At 37.9% G+C, this 24,338-nt stretch overlaps 1 protein-coding gene across 2 annotated transcripts; it reads right to left on the reverse strand.

Moving 5' to 3' along the window:
• Positions 1-17: 17 nt before the first annotated feature.
• BTLA (B and T lymphocyte associated) lies at positions 18-23,218 on the reverse strand. Of its 2 annotated transcripts, XM_066347198.1 has the most exons (5): positions 22,918-23,218; positions 8,484-8,519; positions 6,739-6,879; positions 5,224-5,270; positions 18-1,484 (listed from the first exon to the last, which is right to left on the reverse strand). In XM_066347198.1, the coding sequence occupies exons 1-5, from the start codon at positions 23,000-23,002 to the stop codon at positions 1,203-1,205; spliced, it is 591 nt and encodes a 196-aa protein (XP_066203295.1). In that variant the 5' UTR covers positions 23,003-23,218; the 3' UTR covers positions 18-1,202. The 2 variants fall into 2 exon arrangements, with proteins under 2 accessions (XP_066203295.1, XP_066203297.1); XM_066347200.1 differs by lacking the exon at positions 8,484-8,519.
• Between the last annotated feature and the right edge of the window lie 1,120 nt (positions 23,219-24,338).

The following is a 24,338-nucleotide window of genomic DNA, read 5'->3' on the forward strand; positions in this document are numbered from 1 at the left end:
CTCTGCTATCCGCAGCACCTGAGAGCCCTAATAGCCTCAAACTGTTGAATAAAGTTGCAGGCTATTTTTAAATAATTAGACTCAAGTACTCTGGAAATTCAGAGAACTGAAATCACATCTTGTTATACTTTCAAGTGGCTGCAAGTTCAATATTTTAAAACAAATTTTTATAAAACTATACTACTTCTCCACGTACGATTTTCCCTGATGCCTTAGTAAGAAGAATGACAAGATACAGATATGGTAAATGAAAACATGTTGACCCATACTGGCCAACTAAATATTCTGAACTTTTCTCCATTCCATTAATTGTGCTTTTAATTTGACATCAGGTCAGCCATGAAGCAGTTCAGGCCATCAATATGCACCTGCCTGATGATAACTATTCTCATGAATTTTTATGTTTATTTGGACACTCATAAGTATATTAATTTCACAGCATTATGCCAATTTATATACATTAATCTATGTTTAGGTTTAAACACTGAGTCACTACATTGTTTATAAATGCACCATACATTAATTGCTCCATCACTACAGATGTTTGCTTGGCGATCTAACAAGGTAGACATAAGCATTAGTTTCTCAGATATGGGAAATGTCTATACACATCTAGTTAGTATATTCCACATATTTATTGCATGATTTATTTTTCCCATTCTTTTCTTATATCAAGTCTAAAATCATTTCACCTTTACATTTCAGCAACCCTAACATTAGATTGACAGAAGAAAATTTATTATCATCAAAGATTGACAGGATATCAACATACAATCATTACCATATTAGTAGTTAAATTGGAACATTCTTTTTCAAGGGTGTGTAATGAACTGATCAAGATAACACATATCTCTCTTCTTAACATGTCTTTTTGATAGCTCCAATTTAAATATTGACTTTATATGTTGGGTAAAATGTAATTAAATTAAATGTTCTAGTACACTGCTATTCGTGATACCTCTCAGTTTTGGAGAGGAGATTTAGTTGTTCATGGCAATAACACAACATGCTCCAAAAGATGTTTCTGGGAGAAATTTTAGTCATTTGTTCTATAGACCCTTAAGACCTCAGCATCAACACAAACCTCCTCAAAGTAAAACTTCTCAGGTCAAGGAATATTATTTGACATTCTGTTGGTCTTAGGATAATGAAATTGACACACTGATCATTCAGTGATCACTGGCGGAAGATCAGGACTAGATTTAACTCCTCACACATATGGCTGCATATTCTGTAGGTGCTTCTTTCACATGTCTTGCCTGTCTTGAGTTCATTTCAATAATGGAGTGGTTCAGTGAAGCATAAACAATGCTCTGTTTGTTTTCTTCCAGACAAGGGTTAGAATAAACCCCAGTCTCTTGCTGGACCCTGAACCAGGGGTCATTATCATTATTATAAACTCTAGTCTCTGATAGCAGTATTTGGGAATTTGGCCTGGTGCCCACTTTAGTTTGCTCCCTCCTAAATGTCTGAGGAACATCATCCTAGAAGAGAAAAAAAAATTGCTTTAATTATCATTTAAAGATGTGGTGTGCATATTTATTAGCAAATTACAAGTGCAGGCTAAACTGAGTCCTTATGTGTCAAAAGAAATAATCAACTTTTCCTCACAAATGCTGCTGATACTTATTCTTTAGCAGATTTTCACATATTAAAGGATGAAAGATTTAAGGACCACTATGTTCCTTCAAAATAATTATTTTGTGCTTTATTATTGGCCACTTTTGAGATCATAGAACAATTTTAAATCCTTTTGGAAAATGAAAGGTACAAAATATTCCCTAAGAACTTCAGGTAGCCTACAACATAATGAATAATATTAACACAGTATGGAACAAACCCATTACAGATAGTGCAGAACAGATGCCATAAGGAGATAGAAAGAATAAATATTATGAGCATCCAAAATATATTATGGTTTGAGACCTGGAATTGGAAAATTGCTGGGGGTTTTTTTAGAGAGAGGCAAAGCTTAGAAAAAGCTTTAAAATATTTCAATTATTATATCTACCACAAGATAATTCTTATATTTCCAAATAGAGTCAAATATCTTAAAGCTTCTGGAAAAGAAGTGACCTTATGGAAACTAAAAGCAGAATGGGTTCTGACGTTTTTCACTCTTTTCAGTGACTTGTCTGACATCCCTAGTTATACAAGGGGACTCAACTCTTAAAAATGAAGATGTTACATTATTTCAGTTTTTCAAATTCCAATTTTGCCAATTTCTGTTCTTGAATTTTGGCTTAACTGCTTTAAGTTATCAGGTCTACAGTCTTCGACAGTCTCCATGCTTAATCTGGCCCTTTGCTGTTCTCATTGTGATGTGTGCAGTGGTGCGTCTACTTCTCCTTAGCCAAGTTCAACCAAACAGCAAGTCTGGGCTTAGCCTGAGAAAGTAGAGATTAACTGTTGAGTGCACTGCCTCCCTCTGGGGAGGTGTCCACCCGGGAAGCCACACTAAGGCTGGATGACTGAGAGAGTTAAGGATTGCTTTAAACTGCCCTATCTCTTGGCTCAGATGGCAAGTGCCCCAAGCTCCACTCAGATGAACCTGGTTAAAATCTCTGGAAGAGCACTGAAGAAGACTGTCCTGCGACCTAATAAAATCATAAAAATTCAATATACCAAGGTCCCTGTTGTATTTTTCACTGTCAACTCAGTTACCTGGCTTCTTCCTAAAAGATGCCTCATGTATATGGAAAACTGTTAGAATGAATAAAAGTAAACACAGAGCTCTGTGGCTGAATTTACGCTGTGGGTTCCTCGTGAAAGTGGGAGGGTGCCACGAGGCTGGCGCCCCCTGCTGTGCTGGGCGGAGAGGACAAGCACCCAAGCGCTCTCGCTCTCCTACTGTGTTCGTATGGCAGCTTCCAATGTACAACACACTTCAAAAAAATGTGTTAAGATATAATTCTTATACACTAAAATTCACTTTTTTAAGTGTATAATTTAGTGGGTTTTAGTACACAAGCACTTTTCTATCTTTGGAGGAACATTCTGGAATCAGATGAGAACTTTGGCTTTTATGTGTCTCACCAGTTCCTTTCAATATGTGGGATTTCTATTCTAGGATTCCCATACAAGTTTCTTCTTAAGAAATTTTTAGTCAGGCCCTGGCCAGCTGGCTTAGCGGTAGAGCGTCAGCCTGGCGTGTGGAAGTCCAGGGTTTGATTCTCTGCCAGGGCACACAGGAGAAGCGCCCATCTGCTTCTCCACCTTCCCCCCTCTTCTTTCTCTTCCCCTCCCACAGCCAAGGCTCCATTGGAGCAAAGTTGGCCCGGGTGCTGAGGATGGCTCCATGGCCTTTGCCTCAAGTGCTAGAATGGCTCAGATTGCAGCAAAACAATGCCCCAGAGGGGCTGAGCATCGTCCCCTGGTGGGCATGCCAGGTGGATCCTGGTCGGGTGGTCGGGAGCATGCGGGAGTCTGTCTGCCTGCCTCCCCACCACTTCTCACTTTGGAAAAATACACACTCCCAACAGAAGAAATTTTTAGTCAGTTTCAAAGATCTAATATGGCATCTCTCCTATCATTTTAAAAAATGTTTGACAAATCAAATGGGGCAAAACTGTGAATTCCTGTGGAAGCTGTGAATACCTTAAAACAAAATTCCCAAATAATTGCACACACAGAAAAATTCCTCTTCAATTCAAGTTCACATCATAAATAATTTCTGCACCTTCCACAGGAAGAAATATGACTACATTCTGACCAACCTGGATTTTACTCTCACAAAAAACTATTTAGATTATTGTTTTAATTGGTTTCATAGTTCTCAGGCCAGATTGTAACAGAATATACTTTGTTGTTGTTCACTACAGAAAGAAAGGAAATAATATTCAAGAAAATTTTCCTGCTTCAGGAAACGAAACATTAGCACCCATCACAATGTCTACTGCTGCTTATTAAAACCTTAATACAAGTTTTTAAAGTTGAATGGATTTGGTCTGATATAAAATTAAGCAACTCAGAGAGAATGCTAAGTACCATTTAATATTCCATGTAGAATTATTGACTATATCTTCATTGGCACTTCTTGAACTTTTAGGAAGGTGACTACATCTTTATCTCTACTCTGATTTACTGAAACACACACACACACATGCACACACATACACACAAAGTTCCTTCGCAGTGTGCCACATTCATGACTATACTATTTGTAACTAAAGAGCTTCATAAAAAACATTTTAGTAATATATCATTTCATCTTGCATTCTATTTTTAGTTTCAATGTTTACACAATATTGAACCCAAAAGGAAGGCCTAAATTTATATTCTAAGAACTTGTAGAAGAACTTGGCACTGCCTCCAAAACACACCCTTCCCTTTGTCTGGGAGCTCTCTTTCCTGATGAGAACACACACATTATAACAGACTTCTGCATATTAGCTACATCTGTAATCATGCTTCTTTATCTGCTGGTATGATTTATGAAGAAATCATAGCTCATTTGATAAGATTATTTATGACTTATTCTTTCATTATCTCTCAACTCTCTTCCAAAAGGACTTTAGGGTATTTTTGTAAGAATAGAAGAATAGCCTGAAGTCACATAACAGGCCAAGAGCTGAGCCAAGGTTTCCAGTTCAGTCTCTGACTCTTCTCTTTGGAGTCTACACCACCACCCATGCTCTTCCAAAAACCACTTATTTTAAGACTTGTTCATCCTGCGGAATCTCTGCTACAAATGAAGGTAGATGTCAAATAAACACATTTTTTTTTTTGTATTTTTCTGAAGCTGGAAATGGGGAGAGACAGTCAGACAGACTCCCGCATGCGCCGACGGGGATCCACCCAGCATGCCCACCAGGGGCATCGCTCTGCCCACCAGGGGGCAATGCTCTGCCCCTCCGGGGCGTTGCTTTGCGGCGACCAGAGCCACTCTAGCGCCTGGGGTAGAGGCCAAGGAGCCATCCCCAGCGCCCGGGCCATCTTTGCTCCAATGGAGCCTCGGCTGCGGGAGGGGAAGAGAGAGACAGAGAGGAAGGAGGGGGGGGTGGAGAAGCAGATGGGCGCTTCTCCTATGTGCCCTGGCCGGGAATCGAGCCAGGCCGACGCTCTACCGCTGAGCCAACCGGCCAGGGCTACACATTTTTAAAGTAAGTCAATATACATAGCATTTAGAACAGTGCCTGTTACATGGCAAGTGTTACAAAGTCTCAAATTATATATATGATATAACATATATTGCATTTGTTTTAACAGATACAGTGAACATACCAGGTTAATTCCCCTTTCTGCTGTATCAGAAATCTTCTTTTGTTTTCCTGGAATTTAAAGAGAAAAATAAGGAACCAAAAGAAATAAAGGACAACAAAAATTATTCCCCAAATCCTTGTAAATTATGGTTGTGGTAAGAATATGGGTTCTGGAATCACTTTGCTAAACTGAAACCCTGTCCCTAGAACATATGTGGAATGTCCTCCATTTATGCCCACCCACTTGCATACCAGTGAGAGCATTGTTATTCATTTGGCTTGTTTATTTGTTGTGACTAGCATAGCACATACAATTCAGCTTTTGTGAATTCATGCTGCGCCATATTTTTCACTCTGGGGAAACTTCCAGAATATCTTGGGGGAAATGAGAGTACCTACGACATCATTTTTAAAAGAGTGGAAATCCTTATTTGGGGGCGTTCTATACTCAGTGCCAGACAACTGCTGCTCTCTCACCGGCCTAGCCCAGATCTCCTACTGCCGAGTTCACTTCGGATGTGGTAAATCGAAGGATTTATCCTTGACTCTTTTCCTGAAGTTTTGAGAGATGTTCCAACAGCTTCAGAAAAGGTGGGGAAACTTGGAGAGGGGTGATGGAAAGAATCTTGGAGTGGCAGGTGTGGAATTGGGGTTACAGAAGATTCCTTCAAGATTCTGAGAAGGTTCTGGACTAGAAGTCCTCACTCTAAAACACCAGACAAAGATTTCTCTTATTGCAGAAATAAGGGTTTCTTTGTCTAGCTTAGTTTCTATAGTTATACTGTGGTTGTTGTTGTGGGAAAAGGGATGAGAGGAGATGGCAGAAAGGAGAAAAGAAGGAGAGAGAGAATAAAAATGGTTCAGACCACAGCTAGATCAGAGTTCACCACACAGATGCCTCTGGGGTGTTTAACTGTTCCCTCTTGACACTGAGGAATTCTTACAAAAGCGGAAAGAAATTGCTCTAAAAATATCTCACCTCCTTCATCATGCAAAACCCACATTTTGTATTATTGTTGGGAGAGAGTTCGGTTTAAGCATGTGTTTATAGTGGCAACAGAAATTGCAGGTATACGAATTTCCTCTGAGGATAGCGGGTCTTTATTTAGACAACAGTACGTGTGACTAGTATGGTGTGGTGTGGTTGTGAAAGAGAGAACGAGACAAACTAAGTCAAACCAGACATGTTGAGAGATTATTTCAACCTCCCTTTCAACACCCTGAAAGGTTAGAAGAGCTTCCCACAGAAACTGAAGGCTGACGCAAGTAGAATGAGTGAATTCCGGCGATGTTTCCCCTTCACCACAGCCTTTGGCTGGAGCACTGAGCTGTGGGGAGTATGCTTCACCATGATGACTAGAGGGAATCCATTTGGCTTTTTGGTGGAAGGATTAGCTGTCCCCTAGGAAATCATTATCCATGGTTTATCGCAAAATATTGGGAAGGAAAACAGCAGGAACCAACTGAAAGTATATCAGTCCTAGTAACTGAATCCCACATGTGTGGCACAGAGCTGCAGAGGGAGGACAGAACCCACCTTGCTGTCTTCTCAAGCAGCAGAATAGGTAGAAACAGGTAGCGAGTAGAGGCAATCCTCCCAAAGGAAGCAAACTGTAAAGGATCAATTGTCTGTCTTCCATCTCGTTCTTGGAGGGTGGTTCTGAAGCTATCGTTGTATCTAAAATGTTAGTCAATACTAAAGACAGTTAGGAAATTTGAAGTATTTTAGGATTGGCAACACCTGCTTTGTTAGAATTTGAATAAAGATGCCTATATTTTCCCTTCAGTAAGCCTTCCCATGAACCCTAAGCCTCAGTAGTCTCATCCACTTCTTGCTTTATTGCTAAGCATATGTGGGTGACTCTGGGTCACAAATTTTTTGCAACAATTTTTCTTTATTCTGCTCAGGTTAATGCCCTGTAAAACAATGTTCATAAAGCTTTTAGAAAACACTTCACCAAGTTTTCATTTGCATTGTCTTGTTTAACTCTCATATTTACCACTTAAGAAAAGTAAGGAAGCCATTCTTTTTATCTGGTACCATGCCTTGAGAAGAGTATTATTGTTCCAAGACTTGTCCAAGGTCATATGGTTACTAAGTGGCAGCACTTGGGACTCAAGCCAACATTTTCTGATACAAAATTCAAGTCCCTTTAACACAGGGGTCAGGAACCTATGGCTCACGAGCCAGATGTGGCTCTTTTGATGGTTGCATCTGGCTCGCAGACAAATCTTTAATAAAAAAAATAATAACATTAAAAATATAAAACACTCTCATGTATTACAATCCATTCATTTCCTACCTCTCATGTTCATGGTTGCGGGTGGCTGGAGCCAATCACAGCTGTCCTCCAGGACAACACCAAATTTTTATTGGATAATGCATAACGTACAGGGGTCATTGTATGGCTCTCATGGAATTACATTTTAAAATATGTGGCGTTCATGGATCTCTCAGCCAAGAAGATTCCTGACCCCTGCTTTAACACAATTCCTTTTCATTGTCTAACTCTTTGATATCTCCAGATATAACTGTGTTCATTACTTTTTTAAATTAATTTTTTAGAGAGAAATGGAGGGAAAGATACAGAAATATCAATCTGTTCCTGTATGTACCTTGACTGGAGATCAAAGCAGCAACTTCTGCGAATCAGGTTACTACTCTAACCAAGTTGTTTGTCCAGGGTTGGTGCTCATTACTTTTGATCATTGTTAACATGCGTTAAGGTCCTGTTTGTCCATGATAGATTATAACTTATTTGTGGGTCATGAAATAATTTAATAGATTACAAATGACATTAAAAATGAAACATTACAGGATAGAAAATATCAGAATTCATCATACAATTTTAATTTTATACTTGTGTTAATTTTTTATGCAGGAATGTTTTCTTATTATTTATTTATATATTATCATTATTATTACTATTATTATAGTTATATATTAGCTTTTCATGTACTTGGTTTTGGGATATATGTGGTCATGAAATACTGGAACTGGGCATAAAGTGGTTTGGAAATTCAAAGTTGGAGATGTAACAAATGTTGCATTATTCATGCTGCAGCTGCCATGTAGGTTGAGTGAGCAGTGAAATTATTGCCAAGGATGACAGACACAGCTGGCTGAGGGAGGTGCGTGGATAGGAATAAAAACTAAGGTTCCCAAAACAAATAACCTAATACAACCAAAGCCCTTCACTTAAGAAGATATAACCTTTATTATTTTCCAACCATCAAACAATATAGATTCTTTAATTTTTATCTAACTAGATTGATACTTACTTATGAGAAGATGTTCTGAATTATTTTGAGTCTGTTCTAAAATAGAAAAACAAGATAAATATTGAATTTGGTTGTGAAAACAATGCAGGTATCTATCCGGTATGTCCAAAATCAAAGCTAGTATCTGAGAAAACTCCTGCACTTGCACACTCATAGAGAATCCAACAATCCAGCAAAAGGCAGTTTGTGTAATTTGCAGATAACTTCAAGATCACGGAGACAAAGTAAATTCCTGGGTTTACTTTGAGGCACAAAGACAGACTGAGTAATACAACACAACCTATATCTGTCTGCTTTGATTTCCTTTTCCCCATTCCTTAAACTTGAGAATACAGACCAGCCTGTATGACATCTGATACCGGGAATAACAAGGCACATATTCAGCAGGTATTTCAAGTGAATGTAGAAGGCTACAAGGAAAGAATGTGTTTGATGACATGCTGGGTACTCACTCTGAAACAAAGATTGTGCTTCTCACTTCCTGTGTACTCATACCACCCCCACTTTCCTGCTAAGATAATGACCACTTGACTTTGTGAAGTTCCTACTCAGGAAATGACCAAGGGTAGATTGGGACAGACAGATTTGTTGGCTATTGTATGTTTCAATGACTGTTCCCCAGCTCTGTAAACTTTTCCTCCGGGGCTTTGCTTTGCAAAGTACATTTGTTCATTATGGAAGAACAGAGCTTTCCCAACACTGTTCAAGCCCCCACTTTATCCCATCCCTTTTCTTATGCAGACCAATTATTAACTTGAACATAAAAAGCAAATGAGAATCAATAAATCAGTAAACAACAAGTGTTGGCAAAGAGGCAGAGAAAAGGCAAACCTATGCACTCTTGATGAGAATAGCCCATCAGTAGATGAGTAGATAATCTACTCATCATGTGTGGTACATTTACACAATAGAATAATATTCAGTCATAAAAAAAAAAGAAATCTTATCTTTTGGAACAGACTGGGTGGACCTGAGAGTATTACGCTAAATGAAATAAGCCAGTCAGAGAAAGTCATATACCATATGGTTTCATTCATATGTAGAATCTAATGAACAAAATAAACTAAGGAACAAAATAGAAACAGAGTCATAAACACAGAGAATAGACTGACTGCTGTCAAAGGGAAAGCATGTTGAAAAAAAACCCAATAAAAACCAACAACAATATGGTGATTATCAGAAGAAAAGGGGATTAGGGGCAGGTAGGAGCAGGTATAGAGGGGATAGATGGTGATGGAAGAAGAGAGATCTGACTTGGGGAGGTAAACACACAATACAATATACAGGTGATGTATTAAAGAATTATACCCATGAAATCTATATAATTTTAGCAATCAATGTTGCCCCAATAAATCCAATTAAAAAAATAAAGCAAATGAGATGCAAAAACAAAAAAATTTCTCATACCTCTGAAGAAGTATATTTTAAGGGAAAAAATATAACATATTTTTTATCATACCTCTAAAATGTATTTACAAAAAAGCACAATTCTTAAATACAACTTCAAAGTATATATTTTTTTCTCATCTCATACTTAGTTCACTGAATACTTCCAGGTATAAAAGATAAGGAATTTTTCTTTGACCTTTTCCTTATTTTTCTTTTTATTACTTTATGAAAGGAGAATTCCACCCAGTTAAAAACCAACTCTCAAATAATTTATTTGACTTTTTTCAAGATGGTAGAAAACTGTGACACAATTCCTGCCTCCTTGTACAGTATAATCCATGATGGGATAAAAGATATATCCACATATTACTTGGATAGAAGGAAAAAAATATGTGATAACTGAGAGGTCTTCAATAGCATAAAAATGGCTAAAAAACCCCAAAACCCACCTCTTCAAAAGTGAACAGGAAAGTCTTCATTAAGAGCTTGGGAAATGAGCTGGAGAGGTAGAATTTGACAGATGGAGGCAGATGAATGGGTGATCTATAAGTGGTGACAGCAGCATTGGAAGAACCATGATGAAGACATGGCAATGGCAAATAAGGCTGCGAGGCTATAGTTGAGAGTCTTTATATGGAGTCCAGAAAGAACCCAGAAAGATAGGTGGCGATGGACTGTGGAAGGCCTTGAATGCAGGTTAACAAACTTGAGCCCAATATTATAAGAACTGGGGATGTTCTGTAGGGGGCTCATTAAAAGAGTAGATTATGGCCCTGGCTGGTTGGCTCAGTGGTAGAGCATCAGCCTGGCGTGCAGGAGTCCCAGGTTCAATTCCCGGCCAGGGCACACAGGAGAAGCGCCCATCTGCTTCTCCATCCCTCCCCCTCTCCTTCCTCTCTGTCTCTCTCTTCCCCCCCGCAGCCAAGGCTCCATTGGAGCAAAGTTGGCCCGGGCGCTGAGGATGGCTCTGTGGCCTCTGCCTCAGGCGCTAGAATGGCTCTGGTTGCAACAGAGCGATGCCCCAGATGGGCAGAGCATCGCCCGCTGGTGGGCAGAGCATAGCCCCTGGTGGGCATGCCAGGTGGATCCCTGTCGGGCGCATGTGGGAGTCTGTCTGACTGCCTCCCCATTTCCAACTTCAGAAAAATACAAAAAAAAATATTTAAAAAAAAGAGTAGATTATAAAATAAGTTTATTAGACAAATTAAGTGTATCAGGAAGATTTTTGGCTGAAATGGAAAGAAATGGGGAAACGCTAAAGACAAAGAGTGCATACAATTAGTGAAAATCATTTAGAAAGAAGATAATGAAGGTCTGAGATGATATAAAAACTGTATGAGGGAACACATCACAGGGGAAGATTGTCAATAGAAAGGAGTAGAAGACTAAACAAAGTCATAGACAAAGGTGAAGTGGTTACCAGAGGGATGGGGTTGAGAGAGGGTAAGAAAAAGGGGTCAAATATACAGTGACTGAAAGTGGTTTGACTTCGGGTGATGGGCACACAAGACAATGAATAGTTCATGTGCAATGGAGATGTACACCTGAAACCTTTGTGTTCCTATGGACCATTGTCACCCCATTAAATTTAATTTCTAAACAAAGAAAAGTCCTGGGGAATTCCCATTGGGGGTCAGGAGTATTAATTAACAGAGTAGAAAGAAAGGGAGTGATAATTACCTGGCTTGTGGTGGCACAGTGGATAAAGTGTTGGTTGACCTAGAATGTTGAAGCTGAAACCCTAGGCTTGCCTGGTCAAGGCATATATGACAAGCAAGCAATGAACAACTAAAGTGAAGCAATTATTTTCAACAAGACAGGTAATAACAAGTGTTGGAGAGGTTGTGGAGAAAAAATAACTCATTCATTGCTGGTGGGAATGAAAATTAGTACAACTATCATGGAAGAAAGTATGAGGTCCTAAAAAAATTAAGAATAGAACTACCATATGACCCAGCAGCCTCTCTACTGGGTATCTACCCAAAAAACTAAAAAGCATTGGTACATAAAGATACATGCACCCCCATGTTCATCATAGCATTATTCACAGTGTCTAAGACATGGAAACAACCAAAGTGTCCCTCGCTAGAGGATTGGATAAAGATGTGATACATATACACAATAGAATACTACTCAGCAATAAGAAATAAGAACATGTTGCCTGACCAGGCGGTGCCGCAGTGGACTGGGATATGGAGGACCCAGATTCAAGACCCGAATGTCACCAGCTTGAGTGCGGGCTCATCTAGTTTGAGCAAGGCTCACTAGCTTGGACCCAAGGTCGCTAGCTCGAGCAAGGGGTTACTCGTTCTGCTGTAGCCCCACAGTCAAGGCACATATGAGAAAACAATCAATGAACAACTAAGGTGTTGCAACAAAAAACCTATGATTGATGCTTCTCATCTCTCTTCGTTTCTGTCTGTCTGTCCCTATCTATCCCTCTCTCTGACTCTCTCTCTGTCTCTTTAAAAAAAAGAAAGAAAGAAATAATGACATGTTTCCATTTATGACAACATGAATGAACCTTGAGAACATTATATTGAGTGAAATAAGTAAATCAGAAATAGTTACGAGCTGTATGATTTCATACATTTGTGTGATATAAAACTGAACCACATCAACATAGGTAAAAGCAAAGTGATTGCCAAGAAAGAGTAATTGGAAAAGGGTGGGGGAAGGGTATAAAAAGGAATAAATATAAGGTGACAGAAAATGATTTGACTTTGGGTGATGGGTATATAACATAATCAAAAGTTCAAATGCTATAGAAATGTTTACCTAAAACCTATGTACTCTTACAGATCTATGTCACCCTGTTAAATTTAATTTTCTAAATAAAATTTTTAAAAATTTTCCAAAAGAAAAAATAAAATGAAAGAACTATGAGTTGATACTTCTTGCTTCCTGTTCCACTTCCTCCCCGTAAAATCAATAAATAAGAATCTTAAAAAGAAAAAGTGATAGGAAGAAGAACCTGATCAGATGGTGGCTCAGTGGATAGAGTGTCCAACTGGGATGCGGAAGACTCAGGTTTGAAACCTCAAGGTCACTGGCTTGAGCTCAGAGTCACTAGCTTGAGCGTAGGATCATAGACATAACTCCATGGTCGCTGGCTCGAGCCCAAAGGTCGCTGGTTTGAAGCCCAAGGTCACTAGCTTGAACCCAAGTTCACTGGCTTCAGGTCACTCGCTCTGCTGTAAGCCCCCTGTCAAGGCACGTATGAGAAAGCATCAATGAACAACTAAGGAGCTGCAATGAAGAATTATTGCTTCTCATCTCTCTCCTTCCTGTCTGTCCCTATCTGTCCCTCTTTCTGTCTCTCTCTCTGTCTCTGTCACAAAATAAATAAATAAAAAGGAAAAAGGAAAAAAGAAAAAAGAAAAAAAAAAGGACAATAGGAAACTAGGAGAATCGAAATTTTCAAAGTGAAATTTAAAAGGCCTTTAATGTCTCCTACTTAGCTCTTAGACTTCCCTTTAGACCTCGTCATCCTTTCCACTCATTTTCTCATTCTGATCCTAATAAGCACATTTCCTCAGGGCACAAGGTTTAAGAGGGACTCTTGCCTTCCTCTTCTCAGAAGTTAGGCCTTTTCTCCACAAGGGAGAGAGATTAGTAATCCTAATATTAGCTTTGGCTTGATTCCGTAAAACAGACACCTTACCAACGGTACAACCATCTGGAGTGGTCAAGGAATGATCCAAATATGGGATAGACATTTGGCTAAATTTCCCTCTCTTACTGAAGTGGCTTAGTACCCATAGAGAAAGAATAAATTATACAAGAAGACTCTTTTTCAAGGGAGGTGGACTCAATATCACTACATTCAATTTTGTTACATACATTAATATATGATACATTGTATAAATTATCTAGTAGTACCTAATTGCTTTATATTTAATACTATAATTAATATAGGCCTGGAGTAACATTTTTTGGAAGTTTTACTTACTTTTTAACATTTATTTTGTCAGTTAAAATAATATTACTTCTTTAAAAACTCAGTACTTTGCCTTAATATGTGAATTAATAGTACAATTCTCATTCATTCTGTACATTCTTAATATAGCCTTCTCCAGGTTCTTAAAGTCAATTTTTTCTCATACACATATTAGTTATTTAATTAATTTACAAAGATATTTTTATTGAGCACCTACTATGTTCCAAACATTATGTAAAGAAGCAAAGATGTTTGAGACACAGCCTCTATTCTAAAGAGGTTTATAAACCAGTGCACAGAGGGTCATAGGCAACTAGGATTGGGTTTGATCCAAAATTTGTAAAAGCAGAATCTCTAACTCTGCCATACATTTATTCTATAATTCTGTGCTTCATAGTAGAGGGTTGCAGCAAGCAATAGAATGCCCCTCTCCCTCTACTTCAATCCATTTCTCCATAATACTGGCACAGTTTGTATTTTCAAAATGAAAATCCAATCACAAGACATTTTGCCTAAACCCCTCCAGAGACTCCTTAATGCTTGCAGGAATATTTTCAGACTTTATCAGATGGCATTTAGCCCTGCCTCTTTATGCAAACTCACCCCACTCCCATACTCCAGCAATTCAAGTCCACTTGATGTTGTTCCCCTTGGCTAATGTCCCAGGTTATTTTGTGTGACATACATCCTTCTTTTATTATTAAATATATATTGCATCTGTCTTCCTATCTGCTTTAAAATCTTTTTGGTGGGTGGCCAAAGATTTGTATCTGCAGGAGATGACCTTAGAAAAAGGTATGAAATCAAGATGGTATGATGTGCCTTGAGACTAAATAACGACAACTATATGGAGAAAAAAGTCTTCTGTCCACAACTCTGACTAGAGAAGACACAGCTGAGACCTTAGTGAGGTCAGCCAAAAGCATTGAGGTGTGAAGGATGTATGAATCTCAACAAACCCTGCAGTGGTTAAGTTATAACCTCTAAATGAAAACTAGACCTCATGAGTATGCTGTGTGAAAAGGCCTCATTTAAGTCCACTCGGGGGTGATATTCAAAATAGTTAATAAGTGACATTCTGTGGTTATCCAGATACCCAGATCAACCAATCAGAAAGCATGCCAGCAACAAACAATGGCCTGGTCCGGAATCTTACAGGTAAGCAAGTATAGCTTCATGTGTACATGCCCTCAGGAGCCGAAGAAGGTAGATAATTTGCAAAACTTATTAGCTCTTTTAAAAAAAGAAAAAAGGTTTGTAATTTGAATCTTATGTGAAATACAATTATTTATTGTAAAGACCATATTCTTTGATTATAACTATTGCCATGAAGAAAATCCCAGCCAAGTTTTCCATTAAAAAATATGATATATTTTCAGTTGGAAATTGGAAAATTATTTCCATTGAAAAACAGCTTTCCATTGAATAATCTATAAGATTTTTATATAGTAGTTATGAAAAGTTCAAAATTATTATATTCATTGAAGAAAGTAAGTGCCTATAATACATGCAGAAAGTCTCACAGGAGCTAAGACAGCATTAGAGTTGAACATAAAAATGTAAACAAGTTTTGAAAAATTGAAATGATTATGAAAGGTATAACATGATAATAATTTTCTGTGATATCATGTAGGATTTTAACTTCTATCAGAAGATACTATAATAGATAACCAACCAACAAACCAAAACATCAGATACATGGTGGGGAGGCTAGAGAAAGAGAATTTTTTAGAATCAAGAGAAAAACAAGCATTAGAGGATGCAAGTGGTTTGATTTGCCTAACTTTAGAGAGCTGGAGTGATAGAGAGGAGAGGAGATGTGATGACCACCAGGGAAGAGAAACCAGTGCTTCTTCCTTTACAAATTGGTGTGGGTTTAGTGATCCTTTGAGGCAGTGGCTTGAGTATAGTTAAGGCCAAGCCATGTACAGCAACAGCAGCCATGTAACCACACATCAAAGATCCTGGAAGAGGCCCTGAGTGGTTGAATTAGTGGTAGAGTGTCAGCCCAGCATGTGGATGTCCCAGGTTCAATTCCCAGTTAGGCCACATAGGGGAAGAGTTCATCTGCTTCTCTATAACCCCCCCTTACTTCTCTCTCTCTCTCTCTCTCTCTCTCTCTCTCTCTTCTCCTCCTGCCACCATGGCTTGACTGAGGCAAGTTGGACCCAAGAGCTGAGGATGGCTCCATGGCCTTTGCCTCAGGCACTAAGAAGAGCTCAGTGCCGAGCAATGGAGCAACACCTCAGATGGGCAAAGCATCACCCCCTAGTAGGCTTGTTCAGTGGATCTTGGTTGGGGCACATGTGGGAGTCTGTCTCTCTTTCTCCACTCCTTTCACTGAATTGGAAAAAAAAAATTCTGGAAGGACTTCTACCTGGACAGTCTCAGGAAATTACATGCACACAGAAAGCCCACCTGATATTCTTCCCATCATAAGCTAGCTGCAGTCAGCTCACAAAATCAGAAATGTGATGACAGGAGGTGAGGATGAGGAGTTGCACCTCATACACAACCACTAGTGTAATGTATTATGTATTAGTATTGATTAAACTTACTACTTTAACTCTGTGGTAAATAATCCTACCCTGTAAATCAGATATTCTCAGAATGGTAGGAATACTTGGGGAAATTTGAATAAGAATGATGACACATATATATATTAAAATCAGTGCTTCTATTGTAAAGGGTAATCATTGTTTAAGAAAACCCTATACATTTATCTTAAAGGATATAATATAAACTGACTGAGTTTCCGTCTCTGCTAGTAAATGGAAAATATTCATCTGCATCTACATGAGAAACAACACATAATGAAATATAGATAACAGACATAGAACTTGTATGCAATAACAGTTTGAGTTTTTCTTTACTGTGCATATTGTCTGATATTGGTCTTTTGAGAGAAATAGCACCTCTTCCCAGTCTAAACACACACACTCAGAGAAAAAGAGAGTAAGAGAGAGAGAGAGAGAGAGAGAGAGAGAGATTTATATGATATAAAGTTTCTTTGGCAAAAATGGAACTGGAAATAATTAACTTCACACCAAGAATACACATGATATGAATCCATAATTATTCCTTTTCCTTAAGAAACAAAGACCATGAAACAAGAAAATGAGAGAACCGTTAGAATCATCTTTTATTATTATTTTCTGTTTAAAATTTCCTTATAATAATATGTGAAACCTTCCTTTATGTTTTCTTTGTAAGGTACTTATTTAGCATACTTTGAAATAATTTTTTCTAGGACTAGAATTTCTCATCTTGTGATATGACTACTTAGGAAGAAATCTGAAGACTATCTTTTTAATTTAGTTGTATTAAACAATTTAAGACTGAGCCATATAGCTCTTGGTTTTATATACTTTGGGATTATTTTGTAGTTGTTTTGTTTTGAAACAGTCATCCTAGTATATGCCATAGCTTTGTCTAAAGGTTAGCAAAGTTTACAAAGTATCTGTACCATGCCTCGTCTTAAGATATTAAAGAATAGGACAAGCAGAAAGATTTAGTGGTCATTAGGTCAGATAGCACAGGGATAGTTGGAGTCACATTTGGGAGCTCACCTCCAGAATCATTGCTTTACATTTATTGCCACTTGCCCACAAGCTCACACTACCTCCCATTATCAAAGCGTGGTAGACAAGTGTTTTTAAACTGTTGATCCATGGACTGGTCCAGCAGAAATTTTGTGCTGGTCGACAAAAGAGTTAACCATCCTGATGCTGTATGACAATTATCAACCCAATGAACTTATTCAAACTCACTTATGCTCAGGGTAAATTCTGCTTTAGTGGTCCCCAAAATATTTCCTCGATTTTCACCAGTCCATAAGTGTAAAAAGTTTGAAAACTACTGCTGTTGACCCATCTTAGCTTTTCCAAACAGGAGAAACATATATGTCTGACTAATATTTTTTTAGTACTTATTATGTCCTATGCACTTTTAGGTAATCATATAAATATTGTTTTATTTGATCTTTACAGCAATTTTGTGATGTAGGTACTATTATTATCTCTATTTTAAGTTTGGGAAAGCAAGTGTTAGAAAAACTAAGTCACTTGGTCAAGATACCTATGTGATGGAAGGCAGAGTCAGGACCAGGACTTGAACCAGGACCAGGTATTACATTTTTTGAATAAAATGAATTTAGAGAGGTGACTAAGAAATTGTGTCCAAAGTCACAAGATGTATAGGTGGCAGAAACAAGATAGAAACCCAGAAGATCCACCTTGAGTGATTCTGCTCTGAACAGTTATTCTCAACAGTTTTCATAGGGATCAGCAGTGATACATAAAAACTAGTATACTCACCAGGCAAAAACAAATATAATATAGAAAAGACAGTCTATCCCCTAGAAAAAAAGTCCTTTTATTTGAGAGATGAAATCCTACAGAAATATACTAACCAGTATGGCCAGCCTTGATCAAGCAAAAAAATATTTGCCTTTGGGTACTTTTCCAAATACATCTCTACTCTACCGAGTGACAAATATCTCCTTGTGATTCTATCTTATTGGTCACTTGTTTTTTTCTCCCCTGACAGATGATTTAGAATCCTGCCTGCCCTATGTTACAAGCATAAGTATCAGTGAAGAGTTTGTTGGCCAATGTATAATTATTTCTCTGGCATAGCAAAATTTTTTAGCCAATTTAATGAGCTCTGAAAAACAATGATTTATGTTGACAATTTAGAGAAGAGTTCTGGCCGGGGAAGACACTGACTATTTGACACAGGTGGGACTGTCCTCCAGAAATGATAGGCTCTCCACAGTGACTTCAGGAAGAAAAGCAGGGAAGAAAAAGCTAAGAGTATATCTTTGAAGCTGTGGACAGCAGCATCAAAGAGTGTCTTCAGCATCTTATCAGAAATCAACATGAGTATTTCTAAATATTGCCTTCAGTGATAGAATGGTTACATGTGATACTCAGAGTACATGGGTTATGTGTTATTGGAAAGACACAGGGAAAGCTCCTTTTTACATCCTTCCTACGTATTTCCTGGCCTTCCTAATATATTCTGCTACAAATATTACAATGAGATTCATTGGCATTTTCAATCCTAGAAGATATTTAACAGTATCTATGTGAGCAGAAACTGCAAATTGCACCCTACCTTTAATACTAATTCTTTTCTTCTAATATCATAGAAGAAAATGAGATGGGGCCATGACCACCCAGCTAGAAACTAAATGCCCACGCCTTTCTTATAGCCACTCTGGACAACAGACTGTTTATGTTGTATTCAAGTTCCAGATTGTGTGCATAAGACAAATGTGGTTATCAGGAAGGAGAAGAGGAGTTAGAGAGCTCCACCAGCTAAATCTGATGTTTCTATATGACTGGCCTAGGTGGCCCCTCTAACTCTCTCCTGGACTATGTACAAAGTGAACCTCAAAAAGTATGTGTCTACATTCTGAGCATGTTAACGTGTTTATACAAATACATGACCATAAGCAATTTCTTCTCTAAGATAAGCACTGAAATCAGAGTCCATGGAAGATACCTGACAGTTTATTTTGAGGTAAGAGAATAGAGAATATTAGAGAATTGAAGCAAATTGCTTATGATACAATTCGGTGACAAAAGGTAACTTAAGGCTCATGACTCTGTAACTCTATTATCCTTTCTTGGTAACTGGGGATGATAGTAGATAATGATATTAAGAGTTATTTATGGATGACTTTTGTTGACCCAAATAAGAGATGGTTTCCCAATACTACTTTAAGGGAGTTATCAAGCTAATTTAATTTTGGACTAAAAGAAAAAAAAAAGAACATTAACTAAACTTGCATAGCACTTATGATGCATCAGGCACTGTTCTAAGTGTTTCACAGAACTAATTCACTTAATATTCACAACAATCCTATAAGGTTAATATCATTATTGTCCCCATTCTTTGGATGAGGAAAAGGAATCAGAGAAGTAATAGGCTCAGAACCAGTAAATGGCAGAGATGAGGTAGTAATTCAAAGCGAAAGGTTGATTTCATTTTGGACCTGATGACAAATGCCTGTCAACATTTTCTTGCAACAATTCTGAACTCTAACTAAAGGTAAAACTCACCAATAATAGAAATTAAGTAGGAAAGTCCCAGTGAAACAAGATAAACAGCGTTTGACTTTAACATTACAATAGAGGAAATTTTGATAGCAGGAGAGAGGAAGCAACAGTTAATTAAAAAGCTTTCCAGTGTTAGGAAAGTATCTGTAAGGCTGTGATCAGCACAGGGGTTAATCTTCTCATGCCTTAATCCAGGAAATCCTGTAGCTGCAGACCGTGTTCCTAGACATTTACGTCAATGGTAGTCATATGTGGCAAGTGTTCTTATGATAATAATACCCAGCATTTGGCAGAAGGCAGAGTTCCATCTCCTATGGCATTTCAGTAGGAACAAATAACTACAGCCACAGAAATAAACTTGATAAAGACCCTGAAACTTCAAGGAATGAGAGACAGGTATAGAGCACCTTCTGCCTTAATGTTTCTGCTCTGACCCAACAACATGGTACGTCAATGGTAAAACAACACAATCTACATAGGATGTGGAGTATGGATCTATGGTCCATACTGAACTATCACTATAGAGACTAAAGACTCAAATGGAGACTTGGCCATAACCACCACATTTTCAAAGGAGCCAGACTGTGAGTGTCCTCTGGTACTAGACCAGATTAGGATTATTTTTTTCTCACAAAAAGCAGTGAGCAATCAAAGACTTCCTACAACCTTTATTCAGGATCATATATAGCGCCAAGTCATAGTCAGACATTAACTGCAATGTTTGTATCTCCTTGAAGGTAGAATCCTAGGTGGACCCTCAACTGAACAAGTCACCCAGGATCTCGCAGCTAGAGCAATGAGGCAGGTGCCCAACAAATGCTTCTCCACCTGTAGCCTTGTTCTTGCCAGCATGATCTGCCCATTGTCCAGGAAGGGAAAGGTTGACATGTAGATACTTTCATCCATACAGAAATTCCTCTCCAGATACCAAGGGGCAGAGTGACACCCTGAATTATTCTTTTGAGAAACACTAAAAGCAAACAAGTATAATTTCATTACAAAGAGAGAAGTGTGTGGAGAACATTGCATTTTTTCCAACTTGATTTTCAATGCAGCCTGATTCCTGGGAAGAGGCACATAGATCTCACATTGCTTTAAAATGTAAGGGGGAAAAACCTTTTAAATTATTTTTTAAACACTTTGCAACTGTGCCAGTGCCAAGAATTCAATACTTAACTAAATCACAGAAACTCCCCAAGATATAATGGTTAAAAGTAATGTGATTCTTAAGAAATATTTATCAGTTCTCTCTGGGAGAACAAATCTCATCAAATATTCCTTATCTCAAACTGTGTCTTTAATTTAAGGCAAATAATGCTGTATTCTATCAACTTCTATATAAGGTACCTGACTAGGACTTTGTCCAAGGCTTTGAATTTAATTTAAAAATAATTTGATTCATTAAATATATTGTATACTATATTTCACTTATTTTCTTTTATCGTTAAAACCTCAGCTATTTTAAATGATAATGTTAAAACTTCCCATTTAATTGAATTTGTAGGAGTTGCTTGGTGAAAAGAATATTAGCAAAAAATACCATTAGCATTGATCAAGCTTTTATTGTATGAGTTTATTATGCCAGGTACTTCATCTATATTACTGCATTATAGTGTCTACGACAGGGCAATGATTTAGGTACTATATTATTTTTATTTTACAGAGAAAGAAACTAAGAATAAGAGAGAATAAGAAATGTTACCAAAGTCACACCATAAGTAGCAGAGCCAGTAAATTAACCCAAGTCTAACACAAGTTCTTTTTTGTAAGCACTTTGGAAGGGAAAATAGAAGTTACATCTCAATCCTAGTGTGATACAGCTCTAAAAATTCTCTCATTTCACTTTACAGGGAAGAGTTTATATATTCTTCAAATTGGTTTAAATTCTGTTTAATAATATTTGACTCCAGTTGTAGCTATGTGACTGTAGGCATCTGATGGAAAGACATCCAACTAAACCCCTTGTCAGCATAATACCAAATACACACACATGAAAAAACTTTGATGACTGAGGGGAAGATTTGCTTTGCTCCTGGTTGTGTGCCATCCTGGCATCATGGCGACAACTTCTAAACCATCCTGTTTCAGAATTGAAGAAAACATTCTACAGGGTTTCAGGGGCCATATTTTTTAAAAATAAAACAAAACACAACCTGGTAAGAATATGTGCTTGTGGGGATTATAAAGCAGGATATCTGAAACCAGGCCTGAGACAATCCAAAACCTCTGCTAGCTATTTATAGCCCTTCCCCCTGTACAATATGCAGCCCCCTGTGTCAACATAAGGGAGCAAGTAAACGCACCAGGAGAAAGAAAATGGTCATTTGCCTATGTAAGATCTTTGCAGAAGTGACCAACATCATCTATTGCCTATGTAAGATCTTTGCAGAAGTGACCAACATCATCTATTGCCTATGTAAGATCTTTGCAGAAGTGACCAACATCATCTATGTAGAACCCAAGCTGTTTTCTATGTCAAATGACTTCCAAGTTAGAATCATTTTATTAGATGCAATGAAAGAATGCTCCAATCCTGTGCTTCTCAGCATTTTCCCAATCAGTTTTCTCCAGGCACACGCCCCACTGAGGCAGGTAGTATGATTGTATTTAGCAGCATTATTCAAGAGTAACCATGGAGTCAGGTATTCATTGCCTACCTTACCCAACCAAGCAATACAACACTTACTCTGGCAAACTTCAGTTTGGTAAGAACAATCTATTCACTATCAGTGTGCCATACAGAGCAGTTCTGCTAGTAGTAGCAATAAACTTGTACCTAACAACTTAAAATATCTGTCCAATTACTTTGTCCTATCATCAGAACACATTTTTAAGAAAATCAGCCAAAGTGACTTGAATACCATGTTCTAATTTTGTTTATGTCCTAGAATGTCTTCGGTGAGCAAACCTAACTACTTGGTTTTTATCTACCATTGACCTCCATATAAACGCCACATCTTATGAAAATCAGCAAAGAAAAGCATTACCTTCAACACCCTCTGAGAAACAAAACAAAAAATAATCAAAGTAGGTGCTTTACCGTTGATATTCCAGATACTGAGATGTAGGATGAAGAAGACACAAAACAACTTCTCAAATCTAAGCATGGCCGGTGATGTCTTCATGTCCTGTGCATATTGGGATGGGAAAAGTTCTCAAGTAGAGATCTTCTCCTTCCCTGAGTTTGTTCTTCAGGGTTGGATCAGGTTATCTACCCCAGCTACATCTGTGAAATAAAGAAAGAAGATGTAGGAACAGATAGTAAGAAGAGCTTGAATAGTTTGAGAAACAAAGTGAACAGAAAGAGTTCGTGGTATTCTGTGGTTTTTGCTTCTTGTCACATCAGGTGTTCACTTTCAAATGCTCTGATCTGCAAAGCAGCTCAGTCCTTAACTTCTCCTTCCGCTTACCATCCTCTTTGCCCCACATTGAGGATTTTCTCATTCAAAGTTCAATGACATGAACAATTAAACTCTAAGGTAATCTACTATATTGTTGCAGTCTTTAGGTTGAGATTTTAATCAAATCAAGCCAGAAGTTCATGGTAAAAAGTACCTATGGTAAGTATACATTTCCCCCATTTTCATAGCTTGCAATTATGAAACTTCTTTTATAATTTTATTTTTTAATGGGGCGACATCAATAAATCAGGATACATATATTCAAAGATCAACAAGTCCAGGTTATCTTGTCTTTCAATTATGTTGCATACCCATCACCCAAAGTCAGATTGTCCTCTGTCACCTTCTATCTAGTTTTCTTTGTGCCCCTCCCCCTCCCCCTTTCCCTCTCCCTTTCCCCCCTTCCCCGGTAACCACCACACTCTTATCAATGTCTCTTAGTTTCACTTTTATGTCCCACCTACGTATGGAATAATGCAGTTCCTGTTTTTTTCTGATTTACTTATTTCACTTTGTATAATGTTATCAAGATCCCATCATTTTGCTGTAAATGATCCGATGTCATCATTTCTTATGGCTGAGTAGTATTCCATAGTGTATATGTGCCACATCTTCTTTATCCAGTCATCTATTGACGAGCTTTTTGGTTGTTTCTATGTCCTGGCCACTGTGAACAATGCTGCAATGAACATGGGGTTGCATATGTCTTTACGTATCAATGTTTCTGAGTTTTGGGGGTATATACCCAGTAGAGGGATTGCTAGGTCATAAGGTAGTTCTATTTTCAGTTTTTTGAGGAACCACCATACTTTCTTCCATAATGGTTGTACTACTTTACATTCTCACCAACAGTGTATGAGGGTTCCTTTGAAACTTTTTTTATGTACAAGATTTCAGATTTTTCTTCTCAAGCATCATGTCATGGTAAAATAACAATGCTTATTGTTATTAAGCCAGTGGAGATTTACTTGAGGTTATGGAGAAAATGAATGGCAGGAAGCACTTCCTCAACAGGTGAGGGAAGGGCAATTGTTTTTAATCTGTAGATAAATATCAATGG

The sequence above is a fragment of the Saccopteryx leptura genome, chromosome 8, assembly GCF_036850995.1.
Source record: "Saccopteryx leptura isolate mSacLep1 chromosome 8, mSacLep1_pri_phased_curated, whole genome shotgun sequence".
NCBI lineage: Eukaryota > Metazoa > Chordata > Mammalia > Chiroptera > Emballonuridae > Saccopteryx > Saccopteryx leptura.